This window comes from Octopus sinensis, linkage group LG10 (assembly GCF_006345805.1).
Source record: "Octopus sinensis linkage group LG10, ASM634580v1, whole genome shotgun sequence".
In the NCBI taxonomy this organism is placed as follows: Eukaryota; Metazoa; Mollusca; class Cephalopoda; order Octopoda; family Octopodidae; genus Octopus; species Octopus sinensis.
In genome coordinates this window covers 85927575-85946764 of record NC_043006.1, presented here as the reverse complement: position 1 = coordinate 85946764, position 19190 = coordinate 85927575, and the positions used below count along the sequence as shown (strand labels likewise).

Sequence of the window (19190 nt, the reverse complement as noted above, 5' to 3'; positions counted from 1 at the left end):
ACTTGTCAAGCTTCAAGCATATAGTTTCCATCCGGATATTGTACGATGGGTTGGTGCCTTCCTCTCAGATCGCTCCTTCCAAGTTCAAGTTAATGGTTCGCGGTCCGACGTCTCCAGTGCGAGCAGTGGCGTGCCTCAAGGTTCAGTGCTTGGGCCCTTGTTGTTCTTAGTCTTCATAAATGACTTGCCCGACGACCTCACACAACACACCCTTCTATTTGCCGACGACATCAAACTGGTCGCTCCTCGCGGTAGTATAGAGGATCTTCGTCGATGCCTCCACCAAATTTGGAAGTGGTCTAACGATTGGGACCTGTGTCTGAACATGTCAAAGTGCTGTCATCTGCCTGTCGGCTCTACTCCTGCAACTCAACTTGATTTCGAGCCGGGTCGTCTGCTGCTGGAGAGGACCGATCAGGTAAAGGACCTGGGTATCTTGGTGGATTCCTCCTTTTCGCCTTCGGCCCAGTGCGTCCATGCTGCCAACAAAGCGCGTGGAATTCTGTTTTTGATTCGACGGTCATTCGGAATGCTCACAGCAGCCATATTCCTGCCACTCTATGTCACGCTGGTGAGACCCATATTGGAGTATGGGATTCAAGCCTCTTCTCCTTATCTCCTCAAAGACATACAGCACCTCGAAAGAGTCCAGAGGCTGGCTACCCGCATGGTTCATGGTCTCAAAAATTTGTCCTACGAAGAAAGGCTGAGGACGCTCAACCTTTATTCTCTTGAAAAACGCCGCCGCCGTGGTGATCTCATTCTCGCCCACAACATCATAAGCGGGAAGTGTAACCTCTCGAAAGAGCTGTTCTTCACTCCTGCTCCGGAGCGTCGGCTGCGGGGTCATTCCGAAAAGCTCTACCTGCGACGATTTCATCTCGATCGAAGGAGGGGAGCTTTCTCCGTCCGGGTTGCGGATCCGTGGAACAAGCTACCAGACAAGATGGTGAAGATGCCGACGACCGCTTTGTTCAAAGCCTCCCTGGACCTCAAGTGGCCTGAACTCTTTACATGAACACCACCCTGTACTTAACTCCATGTCCCCCTACATGGCCTTGCTATTTGCTTTTGAGCCAAATTAACTAACTAACTAACTAACTTGTATGATGATGCTTATATGCAACTATCACATGATGTTAAGACAAGAGTATGCATAAACACATACTTACATGTAGAGATACATTCATCATCATCATCATCATTTAACATCCATTTTCCATGCTGGCATGGGTTGGACAGGTTCTATTGTCTGTTCTGGCATGCTTTCTACAGCTGGATGCCCTTCCTAATGCCAACCACGCCACAGAGTGTACTAGATGGTTTTTATGTGGCACAAGCACCAGTACTTTTAACATGGCACCAGTATCATCAATTCTGCTATGGTGGATGCTTCTTCTTTAGTACAGTAGTGCATCAGATATCTCGGTCTTTAGTCCTCTCTATTGTAAGGCTCATACATATGTGACAGTCATCTTCCAGTTTCCATCTACAAAATCCTCTCGCAAGGGTTTAGTCAGCTCAGGATCATAATAGAAAACTGAAGGTGCCATGCAGTGGGACTAAACCCAAGACCACATGGTTGGGGGGCAAGCTTCTCAGCCTCACCTGTGCCCCTAAGCACACCATATCATCTTAAAATCAGAAAATATAGAAAATAGATGCTGAACTATTATTCTTTGAATAAAAATTTCCAAGTGATTCTATTAGTAAGCAGAATGACCCCACTCTAAATATTATCTTTTATCTTTTACTTATTTCAGTCATTAGATTGCACCCATGTGGGGACACCATCTTGAAGAAATTTTTAGCTCAATGACTTGACCCCAGTACATATTTTTTTAAACCTGGTACTTATTCTATCAGCCTCTTTTGCCAAACTGCTAACTTATGGGGACATAAACACACCAACAAGTGGTGGTGGGAGATGACAAACACAAAGACACACACTCACTTATATATATATATATATATACATACAAAGAGAGAGAACATATAGGGAGTTTATGTCAATTGACATAATGTAATAGGTACATACTATACATGCACACACACACACACACACACAACAGGCTTCCTTCAGTTTCCATCTACCGAGTCCACTCAAAAGGCTTTGGCTGGCCTGAGGCTAGAGTGGAAGACACTTGCCCAAAGTGCCATGCACTAGGACGCGCAGTCTCTTCCAGAACCCTATGGTTGGGAAGGAAGCTTCTTACCACAAAGCCATGCCTATACCTTACTGCCACAAGTTTTTTGAATAATTATTTTGTGAAAACTAAATAGTGTTTATTCAATTGAGTGTTTGTTGTAATAAAGAAAAGATTGCATACATCATTAATATTGTTTCAAGGCATGCATCTAGTTTGGGAAAATTCTGTTAGGCTTTTTGGTTACTTGCAGACCTAAAACCTTTCACAAAAAAAACACATAAGATGTGGTTTGTTGGTTTTTATGCCAATGTAATTTCATGTTTTTATTATTTTTTTTTCTTTAAATTTGTTTAATAACAGTGTTGAAACTCATGTTGTAGTTGTTTAAGCTCAGAATCAACTCAGTTCAACCAAACCTGTGAGATATATTCTGGAAGTTATCCGATCTTTTTAGGGGTGTCTAAGACTAGATTATTTAATCTATCCTTTCACTTTTAAGATCACATGATGTGTTTCAAGTCAAATTAGACTGCTATTTCTAGCAGCTCAAGCAACTACCTTCATTTAAAATATCGCATATATTGTTTATTGTAACATCTGGCAGCATCAGTTCATTCTTCATGAACATGAGTGAGTCATAAATGAGAAGCTAGGAGACTTTACAGGATGTGGAGTATATCTCTCAGTTATTTAGTTTGCAACACACAGAAATAGCAGGACAATAGTATTTCAGCCGCATCACTATCACTTTATTCTTCCATACTTTACAACACAAACAGATGTCTCTTAGTTTTTTCATTATATTTTCATTTTACATTTTTATATTTATCTATAATTTAACCCTTTAGCATTCAGCTAATTCTGTCAAATGTAATGTTATTTATTCACATTGATTAAAAAAAAATTATTCATGTATTACCTTTGTAGCTTTGAGATTTTAATGATGTGAATGTGAATTTTTAGAATAATATTTTAATGGTAAGTGTGTGAGACCAGATCTGGCCAGTTTGAAGATGAAACAGGTAGATTGTTTCGGCTGGATATGACCAATTAAAATGCTAAAGGGTTGGTTAAGTTATAAGATTTATATTTTCACAAGCAATTACGAAGGTAGATATTTCCCATTAGTAAACTCCTTCTCCAACTTTAAACACTTTAGCACTGATGACCCAATGCAGAAACATTTTTGTGACTATTCAGCTTGTTAGAAATAATAGCCAAATCTCCCTTGAACGCCCACCCCCATCACAGCCATCTTTAAACAAATGGAAGGATGCATTAGATAATGAAGTCCTATAGATATTCCATAAAAAGACAAGATGGTCTTGATTGGAATGTCTTTCATCATGGGTCTGCTTTTATCAAAATTGACCTGGGTGTAAACAATAACTTCAGCAATTAAGTGAGACTTCCATTTGTGTTTTATTGGGGTATAATAGAACCATTTTTTTTTAGGCAAAAAAATTGTCTGGTACTTTATAATACCTGTAACAATAAAATACATCATAACCTTGACACATATCTGCAGATTTTATATTCATGTAGCATTTTAACCCTTTAGCATTTAAACTTGCCATATTCGGCCAAGATATTCTATCTGTTTTATGTTCAAACTGACCAGATCTAGCTTACCATATCTAAAAATAAGCAGTTACATCATCAAAATCTCAAAGCTATGAGACAATGCATGGTTAATTCAAAACAATGTGAATGAATAAGCATTACATTTGACTGAGTAATCTGAACAGTAAAGGGTTAAGGAAAGACGCATGATAGAGTATAAGTCCAGCACTGTAACAGCAAGTTAAAAAGGCACCATTGATACAGTGTACCCACAGCTCACAGTAGTCAACTAGACCCTCTCATAATATCTATTTAGATATTATGATAAACTGGAAGACTAAGCAGCAAAGTATAGTGTTTGAATCAGAGTATGGTACATCAACCCTTTGGTTGGTGAGTTCATCATCATCATCATTTAGCGTCCGTTCTCCATGCTAGCATGGGTTGGTTCCCTATTAACTTGGCCCACATTACAACTGTAGTGCAACACCTATAGTAAAGTTTGACCTTGACATTAATGAGCAAGGAATTTAACTTTTTAACCATTTAGCACCATCCCCACCACCACCACCACCTCTGACTTCACCCCTAATAGCTCTGCTTTTTCCCCATCATACTCTTGCTCTTTTCATCCTCTCTTCCTTACCTTTGACCATCCCTTTGATTACCAATCACTCCCTTCCTGACACTTTTTACATACCCCTACCATCTTCCTATCATACTCTTACTCATTTTACCTTTTCATCCATTCTGGCCCTCTTCCTTCTCCTCCTCCTCCCCTTCCTTTTTCTTCTTGAATTTCTGACTAAGCATACATATACTAGGCTATTGAGTAGTCTTAACACTTGTTTATATTCCAATCCCCTCCTCTCAACTACCCAGTTCTAGCCTTTCTGTTATCAGTGTTCCTTCCTTCCTATCCTCATCTATATGCTTTTGTTTTTTTTAATATTCTCTGTGTTTATATTTACTGTATACAAGACTCCACACCTACTGTTGACACTATAATGTGGTTGGCTAATGAAGAGACAAAGTGTAGGACTGTGACGTCCTTCTGATCCTGTCTTGCTGAGGGTCATACAATTCCTCTTGTATTGGTACCACAATAAACTGCACTCACTACACTCGGTAAATTGTTTGGTAATAGGAACGGCATCCAGCTACAGAAACCAAGCCAAATGTCACATGAGCAGCTGTCTATGGTTGAAGTGGCTCCTAATAGGATTGAACTTGGACCTTGACAACTCATCCAACCCATACAAGCATAGAAAACAGATGTAACATAATGTTGATGATGGATTTGAGTTTTCAGTTTACTTCTATTATTTCTGTTTACATTGTTTTCAGACTTATTGAGAAGTAACTTATAGTTGTACAATGGAACGCCAGTGGAAGAAAGGAAATAAAATATTTGGCAACAACAATGACTGGAACCGAACCAACAGCTTCATGAACAAACCTGAAGATGGGTGGCTACACAGAGATGAACAACTGTGTTCGGATGCTGGAGTCTGTTATGGTGTACGGGTGAGTAAGATTTGTAACATGACAACTTCTTTATATGTCTTTCCTTTTTTTTTTCAACCTCATTTTGTGTGTGTCCCATAACAACGAAATTTTTAACTGGTTTCAATCATTGGATGACAACCATGCTGGAGCACCACCTTGATGTCTATTAGTCAATTATCTCAGCCCATGACTTATTTCCAACCTTTATTTTTTATCTGTTTCAGTCATTGGACTGAATTGACTCCAGTACTTGTTTTTCTTTTAAAGTCTACTATTTGTTCTGTCAGTCTCATTTGCTGAACCACTAAGTTATGGGAATATAAATAAACCAACACTGGTTTTCAAGTGATGTTAAAAACAAACATAAGCACACACAGAGTTATAGATATATATGCAGGCTTCCACACAGTTTCTGTCTACCAAATTCACTTACAGGGCTTTGAGTGGCCTAGGCTATAGTAGAAGACACTTTCCCAAGGTGTTGTGCAGTGTGACTGAACCCCAAAATCACGTTGTTGCAAAGCAAGCTTCTTAACTGTACAGCCATGCCTACATTTACCACACAACCAACTATTTATTGAACGATGAAGCCATCCCATTTTTTTTTTTGACATAAAGGGACACAACTCAATGCATACACATACAAATAATTGTGTATATACAGACACATTCACACATTGCATGTGTTGTTAATCTTCAGACTTTCAGCCTACAAGATAACACCCACAAGGTAATGGTCGACCTTTAGCCACAGTAGAAGATATTTTCTCTAGGCAGTGGCATGCATTGGTATCAAACCCAAAGCCATGTGATTGTGGTGCGAGTTTTTAACTAAATGGCCATAACTACTCATATATTTAATTAATTACTTCACATAACATTTGATCAAATTGTACAATGTTGCACTAAAAGCCATATGATATATAGTTTTATTCATCTATGTTGTGTATTGAACTCCTAATCAATATATAACAAATGCTGTATATTGAAATAATTAAAAACTGCCAGTCACTTGGCATGTGTGAGTTTTATGTGAACTCACCCATTTTTTTTTCTTATATATATATATATATATATATATATATATATATATAGTGATTAAAATAAACTGGGACACATAATTGATTCCATTGCAATGTAGAAGTTTGCAGTTTGTGGTTATTTGATCCTTGTTCCTATACTGGTGCTTATGAAATAAGCAAATTACAAAACTTGACAATCTACATTCTAGATTTAGGATGAAAAGCATTCCAACCATGACCATCTCATCTTTTAGGTGTATCTAGAACTAAGTTAGCTGCTTTGCCCACTCCTCATTTAAAATGTCAGCCATGTGTTGAAGATTTGGTTGCTATTTCTAGCAGGTTGGGCTGGTTCAACCTTTCTCTAAGTTGATTGCCATGAGTTGTATAATTCCTTGTTTTCATTAAGAGTAATACATTGGGATTGATAAGTACTTTGGTCGCTGTGCTGGCCTGATTTCAATTCCTGTTGTGGGGAAAATCTGTCTTTAATCCCTTAGCATTTAAGCAAGCCATATCTGGCCCAAACTTTTTCTACCTGCTTTATGTGCAAACTGACCTGATCTGGCCTCTCACACCTACCCAACAATGTCAATCAAAACATAGACATTCACATTGAACTCTCTCTCTCTTTCTCTCTGCCTCTCTCCTTCTTCCACTCTCTCTCCTCCTTCAGCTTTCTCTCTTTCTCTCTGCCTCTCTCCTCCCTCAGCTTTCTCTCTTTCTCTCTCCTCTTCTCTCTGAGATACATTGATGGAAGCAAGGTACCCAAAGTGTCTTGTAATTCAAAAATATTGCTTGTAGTTGAAGACAAGTTATACTGAAACTGGTTTTTTTTTGTCCATTTTTTAAACTTTGTTTTTCCTTTTCTTTTATTTAGTATTTAGGATGTCTGGAAGTAAAAGAGTCTATGAGAACATTAGACTTTGAAACGAGAACAAACCTAGCAAGGTGACTGAGCTATATTTTCTCTTCGTTTTTAAAGTGAAATCATCATCACCATCACCATCAGTGACATCACCTTCACCACCACCACCATCTCAGCATCACTACCACTATCATCATCATCACCTCCACTATCATCATCATTGTCATCATCACTACCTTCACCAACACCATCACACAACCAGCATCACTACTACTGACATCATCCTCATACTCTGATATCATCATCACTACCACCACCATCATTACCTCCACAACTATCATCATCATCACCATCACCACCACCAACAGCATCATTACCTCCAACACTATCATCATCACCACTACTACCAATGTCACCATCAACATCATCATCATCAACACCACCATTTACTGACATCTTCATCACCAGTGATAACAGCATCACCACTCATCATTACCACCACCATCATCATCATCATTAACACCATCACCAACATCATCACCATTGATATTAATGAGAAGTACTATTTATCCCAACTTAACCCTTTTGATAACAACCTGCCTGAAACTGCCTTTGGTTCAATATTACAAATTTCTTGTTCTAAAGCATTCTAAATTAAAATCTTGCACCAAAATTTCAAGATAATTTATGTTCCAAACACCAGCTTAATAATAAAAAATAATTTCACTAAACTCTACATTATTTTCAAATTAAATGGAACAAAGGCTGTATGTTTCAATATAAATATGATAACAAAAGGGTTACGAATATTCTGTTAGAACAAGTTATACTGCATGTAATTACCATGAGAGAAACTCTCATATTCGCTTTTGGTGCAAAATGCACTCTTGTTCATAACGCTAGCAGGGATAGTGTATTTTGCACCAAAAGCCAATATGAGAGTGTCGCTCATGGTATCTACCACAGTATAGCTTGTTCTGACAAAACATCCACATTTAAGTGAGGATAAGTATTACCTCTTGGTATTATTGTTGCCTCTGTCACTAATAAATATTGATATTAGTGTTACTCTCGTAATCATTTATCAAAAATGAAAAAAACCCCACAAAAGTTTAGTTATAACTTACAAAATGTGTGAGTAAAACCTGGTAGCTTGTGCCATGCTTTTGCTAATTGTTTGAGATGCCTGTGTAGTTATGTAGTCACAAAGTAGACACAAACACAGCCTTTCTACCCATGACACAGTGGAATATCGAGCCTGTAACAGCTGGAAAGAGACAGGACTGCACCCAGCAGTCAGCTGGTACTCATTTACATCTTAGTTGGCTGGACAGCATGAAATAAAGTTCCTTAAAGGACACAGATATGCCACTCAGTCCAGGAATTGAACTCATAATCTTATGATTGTGAATTCGTCACTCTATCCACTGAGCCACATGCTTTCATTATTCAATACACTTACGATACTTTTTTTTTTCCCTTTTTTAAATTTAGATAAGTTGCGATTGATATAATATTTGTTTGTCCATGTTGGTTTATGTTGGATCTGTATGAAGTTGCCTTAGTTCAACACTTTTACAGCATTTTTTTCTTTTTTTTTCTTTTTGCTGCTTTAAATTTCACCCCTTCACAACTATTAGACAATGCCATAGTTACACACAACAAACGATCTTGTACAAATATAGTTTGGACACTGTTTAGTCATCTCATGACCACTTGGTGTGAAACTCACAATTATAATGGAATGAAAGTACAACTTCAATTATTTATTTACACACACACACAACCAAGCAAAATCTTTTAGTAATTGCATCTTCTATGTTTTGTCATTCTTCACTTTTTGTTTCAATATATAAATGCAGTTTTATTTTGTTTTTGTACTTGGTTTGTATGATTCTTGATGTGAGGTTGGCTGTTGAAACAGGTTTTGTTGTCAAGGGAGGGTCATTGTTAAAATAAGAAACTCATGCACTGATTCTGTTTCACTCCTTCTATTACTATTAGTCAACTAGTTAATCATTTAAACAATTAATTAATCGATTGTTTGATTAATTGTTTGATCAATCAGTCAATCAGCCAGATTCGTTAAAGTTCTTTTGTCACCATTCGCAACCTCATCAGTGACATGTCCTTGTTACTCCAGTCTGACAAATATAGCTGGTTGATTGACCGACCAAATGATTAATCAAATAATTGATTAATTAATTGATTAACTGATTAACTAATTGATAATGTTATTATTATATGTACTAGGTTCAAATTTTGGCACAAGATCAGCAAGTTTGGGGGAGGGGCTAAGTTGATTACATCAACCCCCAGTGTTCAACAGGTACTTATTTTATTGACCTCTAAAGGATGAAAGACAAAGTCAGCCTCAGTGGAATTTGCCAGCTTACAACCTTAATGATAATAAATATTAATAATAATAAAAGTGAAATAGAACCCATGTGTGTGTTTATTATTGGTATAGTGACCCTCCCAAGATACCTCAGATTGCAATATTATTCTTATTACTATAATTATTGTATTCTTTTTTTTATTCTCAATATAATTATTATTACTTTTCTATTTGACAGAGAAGCCATAAACCGTATCACAGAAGCAGCTGGGCTGAAGTTTTTGGACAGAAAAAAGAAAGTATGTTTTCCCAGTTTCTTTTGTTATCATTTTGTCTTATTTTATCCAAGGTATTTTCTTGAAGCAAGTGAGAGATTTAGTCAAAATAAATTCTGATAAGCCTTAATGACAAACACTTCTTGTCTTCCTGTACAAATTTATAATATTAGCCTGTGTAATGTGATTTTTGTCCATGGTTAGCAACTGTTATTTCTTATTCGCTTGCCCCTAGAAAGTATGAAAAATGGCTAATATTTCCTTCAAATTTTGCTTTTGTTATGATATTTATTCAAACCCTAAAGAATCTCTCTCAACACATGGCTACGATGCTCTCTCACTACTCCTGCTCATGATCAGAGATGCATGTTTCAGCCAAAAAAGTGACAAGCTCAAGTGGTTAAGGCCAAACAAGTGACAAGCAAATCTGTGGTATTAAATATTTGATGCAATCATATTTCTGCTTCAGCACCTCAGTGCTGAATTTGTCTGAAATGGTTAGTTTCAAATAGGTTAGTTTCAAAACATTAATGTCCAGGTCACTAAAGCAATGTTTGAAGAGAATAGCAATCATTTTCTTTGATTTCTAGAAAGAAGCAAATTGGAAATAATATTTACTGACCAGACAAAAAACAATTAAGATTTTGCTACACAGTGTTATTAGTTACAAAAGAGAGCTCCTTTTCATGGCTCAACTTTTATTCACTGAACTCATGAAATGGATGACCTCTCCAGTAGGACTTTTTGCTGTTAATCCTTTCTATTATAAGCACAAGGCCAGAAATTTGTGGGGAGGGAACTAGTGCTTGACTGGTACTTAATTTATTGACCCTGAAAGGGTCTCAGAATTTAAAGATGAACAAAATGCTGCTATGCATTTCATCCTGTGTGGTTACAATTCTGCCAGCTCACTGCCTTTCTTTTCTCAATTTATAAAATCTACACATAATATGGCCATTTGAGTCCTCATGTGAAGTATGGTTTTTTTCCCAGCTCCATACTGGGCATATTCCACATATAAATTCATATCTATACATATAAAGCTGAAGTTGTCTGTGTGTGTGTGTGTGTGTGGTAGGTTTGGTAGCCTTCAACTAACACTATCTCCTCTGAGACCCTGCGGCACAAGTTGACCAAAATTGAGAGTATGATAGAAGAAGGCTTGCTCTTCATTCTGGAGAAGAAAAAATTCAAATCGGACCATGTTAAGACCAAAAATTGTTTACATCAAAAAGGTGCTTTTTTTCTCTGAAAATCCCTATTTTTTACGATTTTTTGACTGCTGTGTCGCCATTTTTCAGTGTATTTCAACCAGAAAAATATTTACTTAAAGAGAATAACAAGCTACATAATGGAAAATTTTTACTTTTCAAAAAAGATTGAAACTATGTCAAAACTTTGTTAACGCAACATCAAAGTCTGCTGTTTTAAGCGCAACTAAAAAATAAACCCGAGCAATGCCGGGCTATACTGCTAGTAAATATATATAGGTGTAAGCATGACTACATGATTAAAAAGTTCACTACCCAACCATGCAATTTTGCACCTTAGATAAATATTTTTTTCTGTAGTTCCAGGCTACCCAAAGCTGAGGGAGTAGATTTTATTGGCAGAAACTGAAAGAAGCTCATCATATGTTTGTTTGTTTATGTGTGTGCGTTCTTGTAATTGCAATTTTTTAAGCTACAAGTAATAATGTTGTTATCATTTCTTTTGTCAAAATAAAGAACATAATTGTCTGCTGGCTTTTCAACTTTAAAGACATATGAAATAAGAGATACCTCTTTTGAAAATCAATTAAGAGCTAATGGTAGGAAGGGCATCTGGCTGTAGAACAATGCTTCAATAATATATTCATCTAACCCATGCCAGTCATGGAAAACAGATTTAAAAGTGAAAGAAAATAGTATTGTGAAACAGAAAATGAGCATTTATATCTTTTACTTGTTTCAGTTTTGGGGCTGTGACCGATTTGGGGTACTGCTTTTAAAGGGCTTAATTAAACAAATCAATCACAATACTTATTTTTACACCTGGTACTTATTTTCTTGGTCCCCTATTCCCAAACCACTAAGTTACAGAGATGTAAACAAACCATCACCAATTGACAAGCAATGGTGGTGAACAAACACAAACATAAGCACATACACATATATATGTACTGGCTCAGTGCATCGGGCTCACAATCATGAGATAGTAAGTTCAATTCCTGGACTGGGCTGTGTGTTGTGTTGTTGAGCAAGACACTATTTCACATTGCTTCAGTTCACTCAGCTGTAGAAATGAGTTGTGATGTCACTGGTGCCAAGCTGTATTGGCCCCTTTGCCTTTCCCTTGGATAACGCTGGTGGCATGGAGAGGGGAGGCTGGTATGCATGGGCGACTGCTGGTCTTCCATAGATAACTTTGCCCAGACTTGTGCCTCGGAGGGGAACTTCCTAGGTGCAATCCCATGATCATTCATGTATGTATGTATGCACACATTATATACATGATTTAGGTACTCACACACACACAGGTATATATGTACAATGGGCTTCTTTCAGTTTCTCTCTACTAAATCTACTCACAAGGCTTTGGTCAGCCAGCCAGGTCTGTAATGGAAGACATTTGCCTAAGATGCTACACACTAGAACTGAACCCAAGATCACATGGTTGGGAAGCTAGCTTCCTTACCACACAACCACAATCAAAATAAATGACAGACTATTGTCTCTCTTTATTTACATTATTTATATTTAAAGGATATTTGTACATAATTCCTCATCTCTTAAATATAGAACTATATTCATCATCATCATCATTTAATGTCCGCTTTCCATACTAGCATGGGTTGGACGATTTGACTGAGGACTGGCGAACCAGATGGCTGCGCCAGGCTCCAATCTGATCTGGCAGAGTTTCTACATCTGGACGCCCTTCCTAATGCCAACCACTCCGAGAGTGTAGTGGGTGCTTTTATGTACCACCAGCACAAGGGCCAGTCTGGCAGTACTGGCAATGACCACGCTCGAAATGCTGTTTTTTATGTGCCACCTGCACAGGAGTCAGTCCACCGGCACTGGCATCGACCTCGGTTGAATGTTTTTTTTCATGTGCCAGTAAGGCGACGGTAACGATCACGCTCAAATGGTGCTTTTTACGTGCCATATATATATATATATATAAATACATTGTGAAACACTACCAAATGTTCTAGAAATAAATGAAAACATCACATTAGTTCAATGCTAAGGAATTATGCTTATTTAACCTAATTACAATAATTATTATCGTTTATAACCTCAGTGTTCAGTCAGTTGTGAATTAGAGCATAGTAAATTTAATGGCCTAGGATTTAAATGTCGGAGATAGCTGAAATAGTACAGATGTAGATTCTTTGGAATATATATTGTGGAGCTATGATTCTTTTATTCTTTTGCTAGTTTCAGTTTTTGTACTGTGGTCATGCTGGGGCACTTTTTAGTCACTCCCAGTTACCCCAGGTTTCATTTTCACCAGGAACGTATTTTATTAATCTATATTTTATCAACTGGCTAAATTACCATTTTGAAACAGCACTATTCATTTGCTTAACACATGATAGGAAAACATCACGTGTGTCCATGCACACACACACACGCACATAGGCACACATTAATCACTCACCACACACTTGTTCCCTCACACACACATACACTTACTCACACACACACTTGCTCACTCACACACTCATTCACATACTCACTCATTCACTTACGCACTCGCTCATTCACTCACTCATTCACTCACTCATTCACTCACTCACACATTCAGTTACACACTCACTCACTCCTTCCACTCACTCACTCCAGTCACACACTCACACACACACATCTGACAAGTTTCTACAGTTTCCATTTACCAAATTCCATTGCAAAGGCATTAGTCAAAGCAAGACTAGTGGAAGCCACACTTGCCAAACATGCCATGCAATGAGAGCAAACCCAGAACCATGTGACTCCAAAGCAAAGAATGTAATTATCTGCTGGCTTTTCAACCTTGTAGACATGTGAAATAAGAGAAACCGATTTTGAAAATCAGTTAAGGGCTAGCGGTAGAAAGGGCATCAGGCTGTAAAACAAAGACTCAATAATATATTCATCTAACCCAGTTTTTCTCAACCATTTTCTGCCTATGGACCTCTTTTGATTCCTAGTTTACTCAGATAGACCCTTATAGCCATTCAATGTATAAAAAAATCCTATTATATTTTTATAATTATTAAGCACATGCATGGCTGTGTGGTAAGAAGCTTGCTTCCCAACAACATGGTTCCAGGTTCAGTTCCACTGCATAACATCTTGGGCAAGCATCTTCCACTATACCCCCAAGCCTTGCGAGTGGATTTGGTAGATGGAAACTGAAAGAATCCCATCATGTTTATTTATATATATATATATGTGTGTGTGTGTGCTAATGTTTTTTATGTGTCTGTGTTTGTCCCCCACCACTGCTTGACAACCAGTACTGGTGTGTTTACATCCCATAACCTAACGGTTCAGTAAGTACCAGAAGGCAATTCTCCAGTATGGCCACAGTCTACAGACTGAAATAAGGAAAAGATAAAAGATAATCAGATGTTATTAGGAATCGTATTAAAAAGAATTAAAATATTTTGCTTATTGTAGAAGTATAACCAATTTATTGCAGATAAATTTTAACAACAAAATCTTATATGGACCCCTAAAAGCCATATGAACTCCAGTTGAGAACTACTTATGTAAGACCATGTTAGCAATACAGCCATGATTTCTCCTACTGTTCTAAGTTTAGGTTTTGCTGATTTTAATCTTAAACCCTTCTTCATAAAAAAATAACTATAAGTGATATACAACTATAAATTTCATCCAAACTATGCTTGCATGGATTGGATGAAATTTATTGAAGCAAATTTTGTATGGTTGGATGCCTTTCCTGTTGCCAACCCTCACCTGTGTTCAAGTAAGGCATTTCCTCAGAAGATTGGAGATGAAAGATACTACTTGCATGATGGTGATATTTGCTTACAATTAACATGCAGTGTCATGGGATATGTAAAAAAAAACAAAAACACTCGCACATACACACACACACACACACAAAGGCTTCTTTTGGTTTCAATTCTTCCATTGTCAAACTCATTCACAAAGCTTTGGTCATACTGGGGCTACCTTAGAAGATACTTGCCCACGCTGTGGAACTGAACCTGAAACCATGTGGTTGGAAATAAACTTCTTAACACAACAGCCATGACATTCTACATGGTATGGAACACCCCCAACACTGCACCACCACCATCATCATTTAATGTCCACTTTTCCATGCGTGCATGGATCAGATGGAATTTGTTGAGGTATATTTTCTACAGCCAGATGTTCATCGTGTTGCCAAGCAAGGTAATATTTCCCCTTGGCCAGACATATTTTTCCTAAAAGACTAGAGATCACTTGTATAATAGCAATGCTCATTTACAACCATGGTTGAAGAAAGTGTGTGCACACATGTACACACACATGTGTGTGTGTGTGTGTGTGTGTGTGTGTGTGAGTGAGTGGGTGAGTGAGTGGGTGAGTGTGTGTGTATGGAAACCATGCCAAGGTAGACAATATAGCTTAGTGCGGTCCTTCGACTTGCCAGCACCTGTCAAACCAAGCAGCCCATGCCAGCATGGAAGGCAAACATGAAATAATGAGGATGATGATATCTACTAAAGATTTTAATTTATCAAATCCACTCACAAGGGTTGGCTGGCTTCACTTGCCCAAGGTACAGTGGGAATGAACCTGAGACTACAAACTTTAGAAGCAAGCTTCTTAACTACACAGTCACACCTCTCTTTATTGTAATTGTGTGAACATATATTTTATTTTTCATCATTCCTTGTTAATTAGCTTTCATTCTTGTTTGGAATTCAAAAAGAACTTAGTATGTGTGCTGTAGTGTACAATTCTAATAACCAATTAAGGCAGCAAATATGCATTGGCATCTTCTGTTAAACTGTCAAGAATTCAGAACTTTAAATGTTTTAAATTTAAGGGAATAATTTGGAGTATGGACATAGAAGACTTTGAATTGCTCAGATTGGAGTAGTTGATTAGTAGCATGTAAATATTAAGTACTGGGATTACATCTGACACTGACAAAACGTAACCAGGGTCAGTTTGGGAATTTGCTGTCTCTCAATGACAAAATATTTCTCTCATTATAAGAAAATCCCAGACTATATTAGTCATAAGTATGGTAGTGATGTACAAGAAGTGATTGTTCAGAACTGGTTGTGATTGGGGAAGAACAAACAGGTTGTTGTTGTTGTTACCTCCAGGTCAGTCCTGATGAAGACAATTCAGCCAAGAGAATTTCACTCTTTTAAAGTATATACTCTCTTTTTACTCTTTTACTTGTTTCAGTCATTTGACTGCGGCCATGCTGGAGCACTGCCTTTAGTCAAGTAAATCGACCTCAGGACTTATTCTTTGTAAGCCTAGTACTTATTCTATTGGTCTCTTTTGCCGAACCACTAAGTTACGAGGACGTAAACACACCAGCATTGGTTGTCAAGCGATGTTGGGGGGATAAACATATATACATGCATACATATATATATATATATATATATATATATACATACATATATACAATGGGCTTCTTTCAGTTTCCGTCTACCAAATCCACTCACAAGGCTTTGGTCGGCCCAAGGCTATAGTAGAAGACACTTGCCCAAGGTGCCACGCAGTGGGACTGAACCCCAAACCATGTGGTTCGTAAGCAAGCTACTTACCACACAGCCACCCCTATGCCTATATATGAATATGTTATCTAATACGATTTTTATTTAAAACACTGTGGTTATCTGAGGAATATTTGGTTACTATTTTTAGTAGTCTGAGCAATCGTAGAGGTTCTCTTGTTGGCTTGTGACCTTAATGCCTTTAGTGTACAAATGCGTACCTTATGAAAACAAATTGAATGCAAACACATTAAAATAGTAACATACATAAAAAACATTGGTTAGTTGTTAGAGAGAGAGAGGGAGAGAGAAAGAGAGTTGGGCTGATATGGGTATGTAATGGCACTGTGTATCCAAAATAGAGGTAAACAAAGAAGACTTAGTATAAAGTAATTAGCTGAGGCCTGAGATAGATGTAGCTTAAGAATGGAGTAATACAGGATTAAGGTGCAAGGAAAACTACTGTAAAAGAAAATTATTCAGTTCCAATATGAATAAGCAAGTATAGCATTGGATTTGATCCCACGTTTTGCCATATAGAAATCACAATCATGTGCACGACCAAGATTTTATCCAATGAACAGCTGTTGTTCATATGATAGTTCAGTGGTCTGACTAGAACTTTCTATGAGTGAGGCCTACAAATATAGCCAAATTGAGCACCAAAAATTCAGAGTGTAGCTGTAGCTGTTTTCACAACTGCATAATCAACCTGGAATGATTGAAGAAGAAAGCACATCATAGCACCTGAATATGTATTTGATATGTAAAAATTAGCCCAAATGTTGAGTTTCTAACAAGGACTCTATATGTCATATTATGCTGTTTCATCTGAATTTTTTCATTAATTGTTTTGCATGAACATTTTTCCTGTTAATGTTATGAATAAATTATTTTCCAATACATAAAGAAGCCCTTCGTTGTTACACCAGTATTAAAGCAATGATCATAATAATTTTACTTTATTCTTTATATACACTGGCCTAAAAAAAAAAAAATTTTTTTTGTATTTTTATACTTTTAGTCAGACAAAAAGGTTCTTCGCATTCTTGGAGGTTATGCTAACCTGAGGTGTTCAGGCTCCAACATTACTCTCACTATTACAACTGAAGCCCTAAAACTTGTTATAATGGAAAATGGCAAGGTATGAACATTATTTTACTGCTGTTGTTATTACTGTTATTCTTGCTTAAAACAATGGAAATTTATGAGTGCTTAAAAAGCCACTCAGTTTAGCTGGTGCAGTGATGAGGGCTCTAAAACTGCATTGTTGTTTGCAGTAAGTTCAAATCCTACATTTATATAACTTTTAACATTTCATTCTTCAAGGATCAATGAAATAAACCCAACTAAAATATAGAAGAGCAATTCAAACAGGGGCTGTTGAGCTGGCTGATGTTTGATAATTTAAGTTGCTGGTGCATGTTCTTGAATTTAAATGAATTCAAAACAGTCTGTAAGTAACAGGATTAGTATTTATTAACTTCTGCTTTAACTTTCTGCAGACTGGAAATAATGCAAATATAATTACTCTTCCAGACCAGGTTCATATTTCATAAAAGTAAAATGACTCATTTTAAACAATATTGGCTGTTTAGTATTGTATGAGAAATAGAATTTGACAACTCTACATTGCCATCATCTAAACCTATTCAATTAAAATTTTTCTTCTAATCACTGAGCTCCTTACTCTCACTTTGTTGACATTATCTTGGTTCATGGCTTGTACAGTTCTCACAAGTCATTTTAGCTACACCCAGTTTTCTTAACAAACACAGACTACACAGTGTGGTGCTTCATCAAAAGCCTCCAAATCAACAAATTCTATGTATAGTAGTTTACTCTTAGCTAACAATTTCTTCTGTAGCTATCTTACAAGACAGAGAACTCAGTAGTACTCCATTCTTACATAAATCCAAACTGTAACTCATCTAAAACAATTCTATTCATAATCAGTTGTGTTATAATCATTTTCTGCTGTTGTCATAAGCCAATTAATTATATTAAAGTATTATACTTTAGTAGTTATTTATTTCAAGAGCAACTCCTTTGTTCCTTGAATCAGTTGGTGATAATACTGCCATAGTGTGCAACACTTCTTTTATTACCTAATTGACTAGAAGGAAGGCACATGGAGTAATGGTTAGGATATTCAGCTCGTCACCTTATGAGCATGAGTTTGTAAGGCACTTTATTTCACATTGCTCCAATCCACTCAGCTGGCAAATATGAGTAGTACCTGTATTTCAAAGGCTCAGCCTTATCACATTCTCTGTCATGCTGAATCTCCTTGAGAACGACTTTAAGGGTACATAAGTCTGTGGAGTGCTCAGCCACTTGCACATTAATTTCACAAGCAGGCTGGTCCATTGATCAGATCAAATGGATCTCTCGTCATAACTGACAGAATGCCATTTTAATTAACCTAATTGAAATGACTAGTGCATGTCTTACATTATCAGATATTTTTCAATGTCTCAGTGACTATTCTTTAAGGTCTAACTGCTTCAATTGCTTTCATACTTTTAACTGTTTGTCTACTTTACTAGTTGGTCCCTCTGATGGGTCTACTTAAAGCAAACCCTCTTTCTTCCATGCGTTCTCCTCATTCAACAACCCCTTGGATTAACATTTCTTCTCAGCATCAGCAATGCTATGTATGTCAGTATCATTCTAAACTCCTTTTACCCTAATATTATATTGACCCTCACTGACACACTGATTTGCAACACTTTGTT

General features: G+C 37.0%; 1 protein-coding gene across 1 annotated transcript in view; it reads left to right on the top strand.

The window, feature by feature from the left end:
* LOC115216284 (SHC-transforming protein 1) overlaps window positions 1-19190 on the top strand; it is a 73774-nt gene that overhangs the window by 26461 nt on the left and 28123 nt on the right. Inside the window, exons 2-5 of the mRNA XM_036506978.1 lie at window positions 5061-5240; window positions 7125-7195; window positions 9689-9749; window positions 17477-17599. Coding sequence (XP_036362871.1) covers window positions 5091-5240; window positions 7125-7195; window positions 9689-9749; window positions 17477-17599 — 405 coding nt within the window. The 5' untranslated portion in view covers window positions 5061-5090. The remainder of the gene's footprint in view (window positions 1-5060; window positions 5241-7124; window positions 7196-9688; window positions 9750-17476; window positions 17600-19190) is intronic.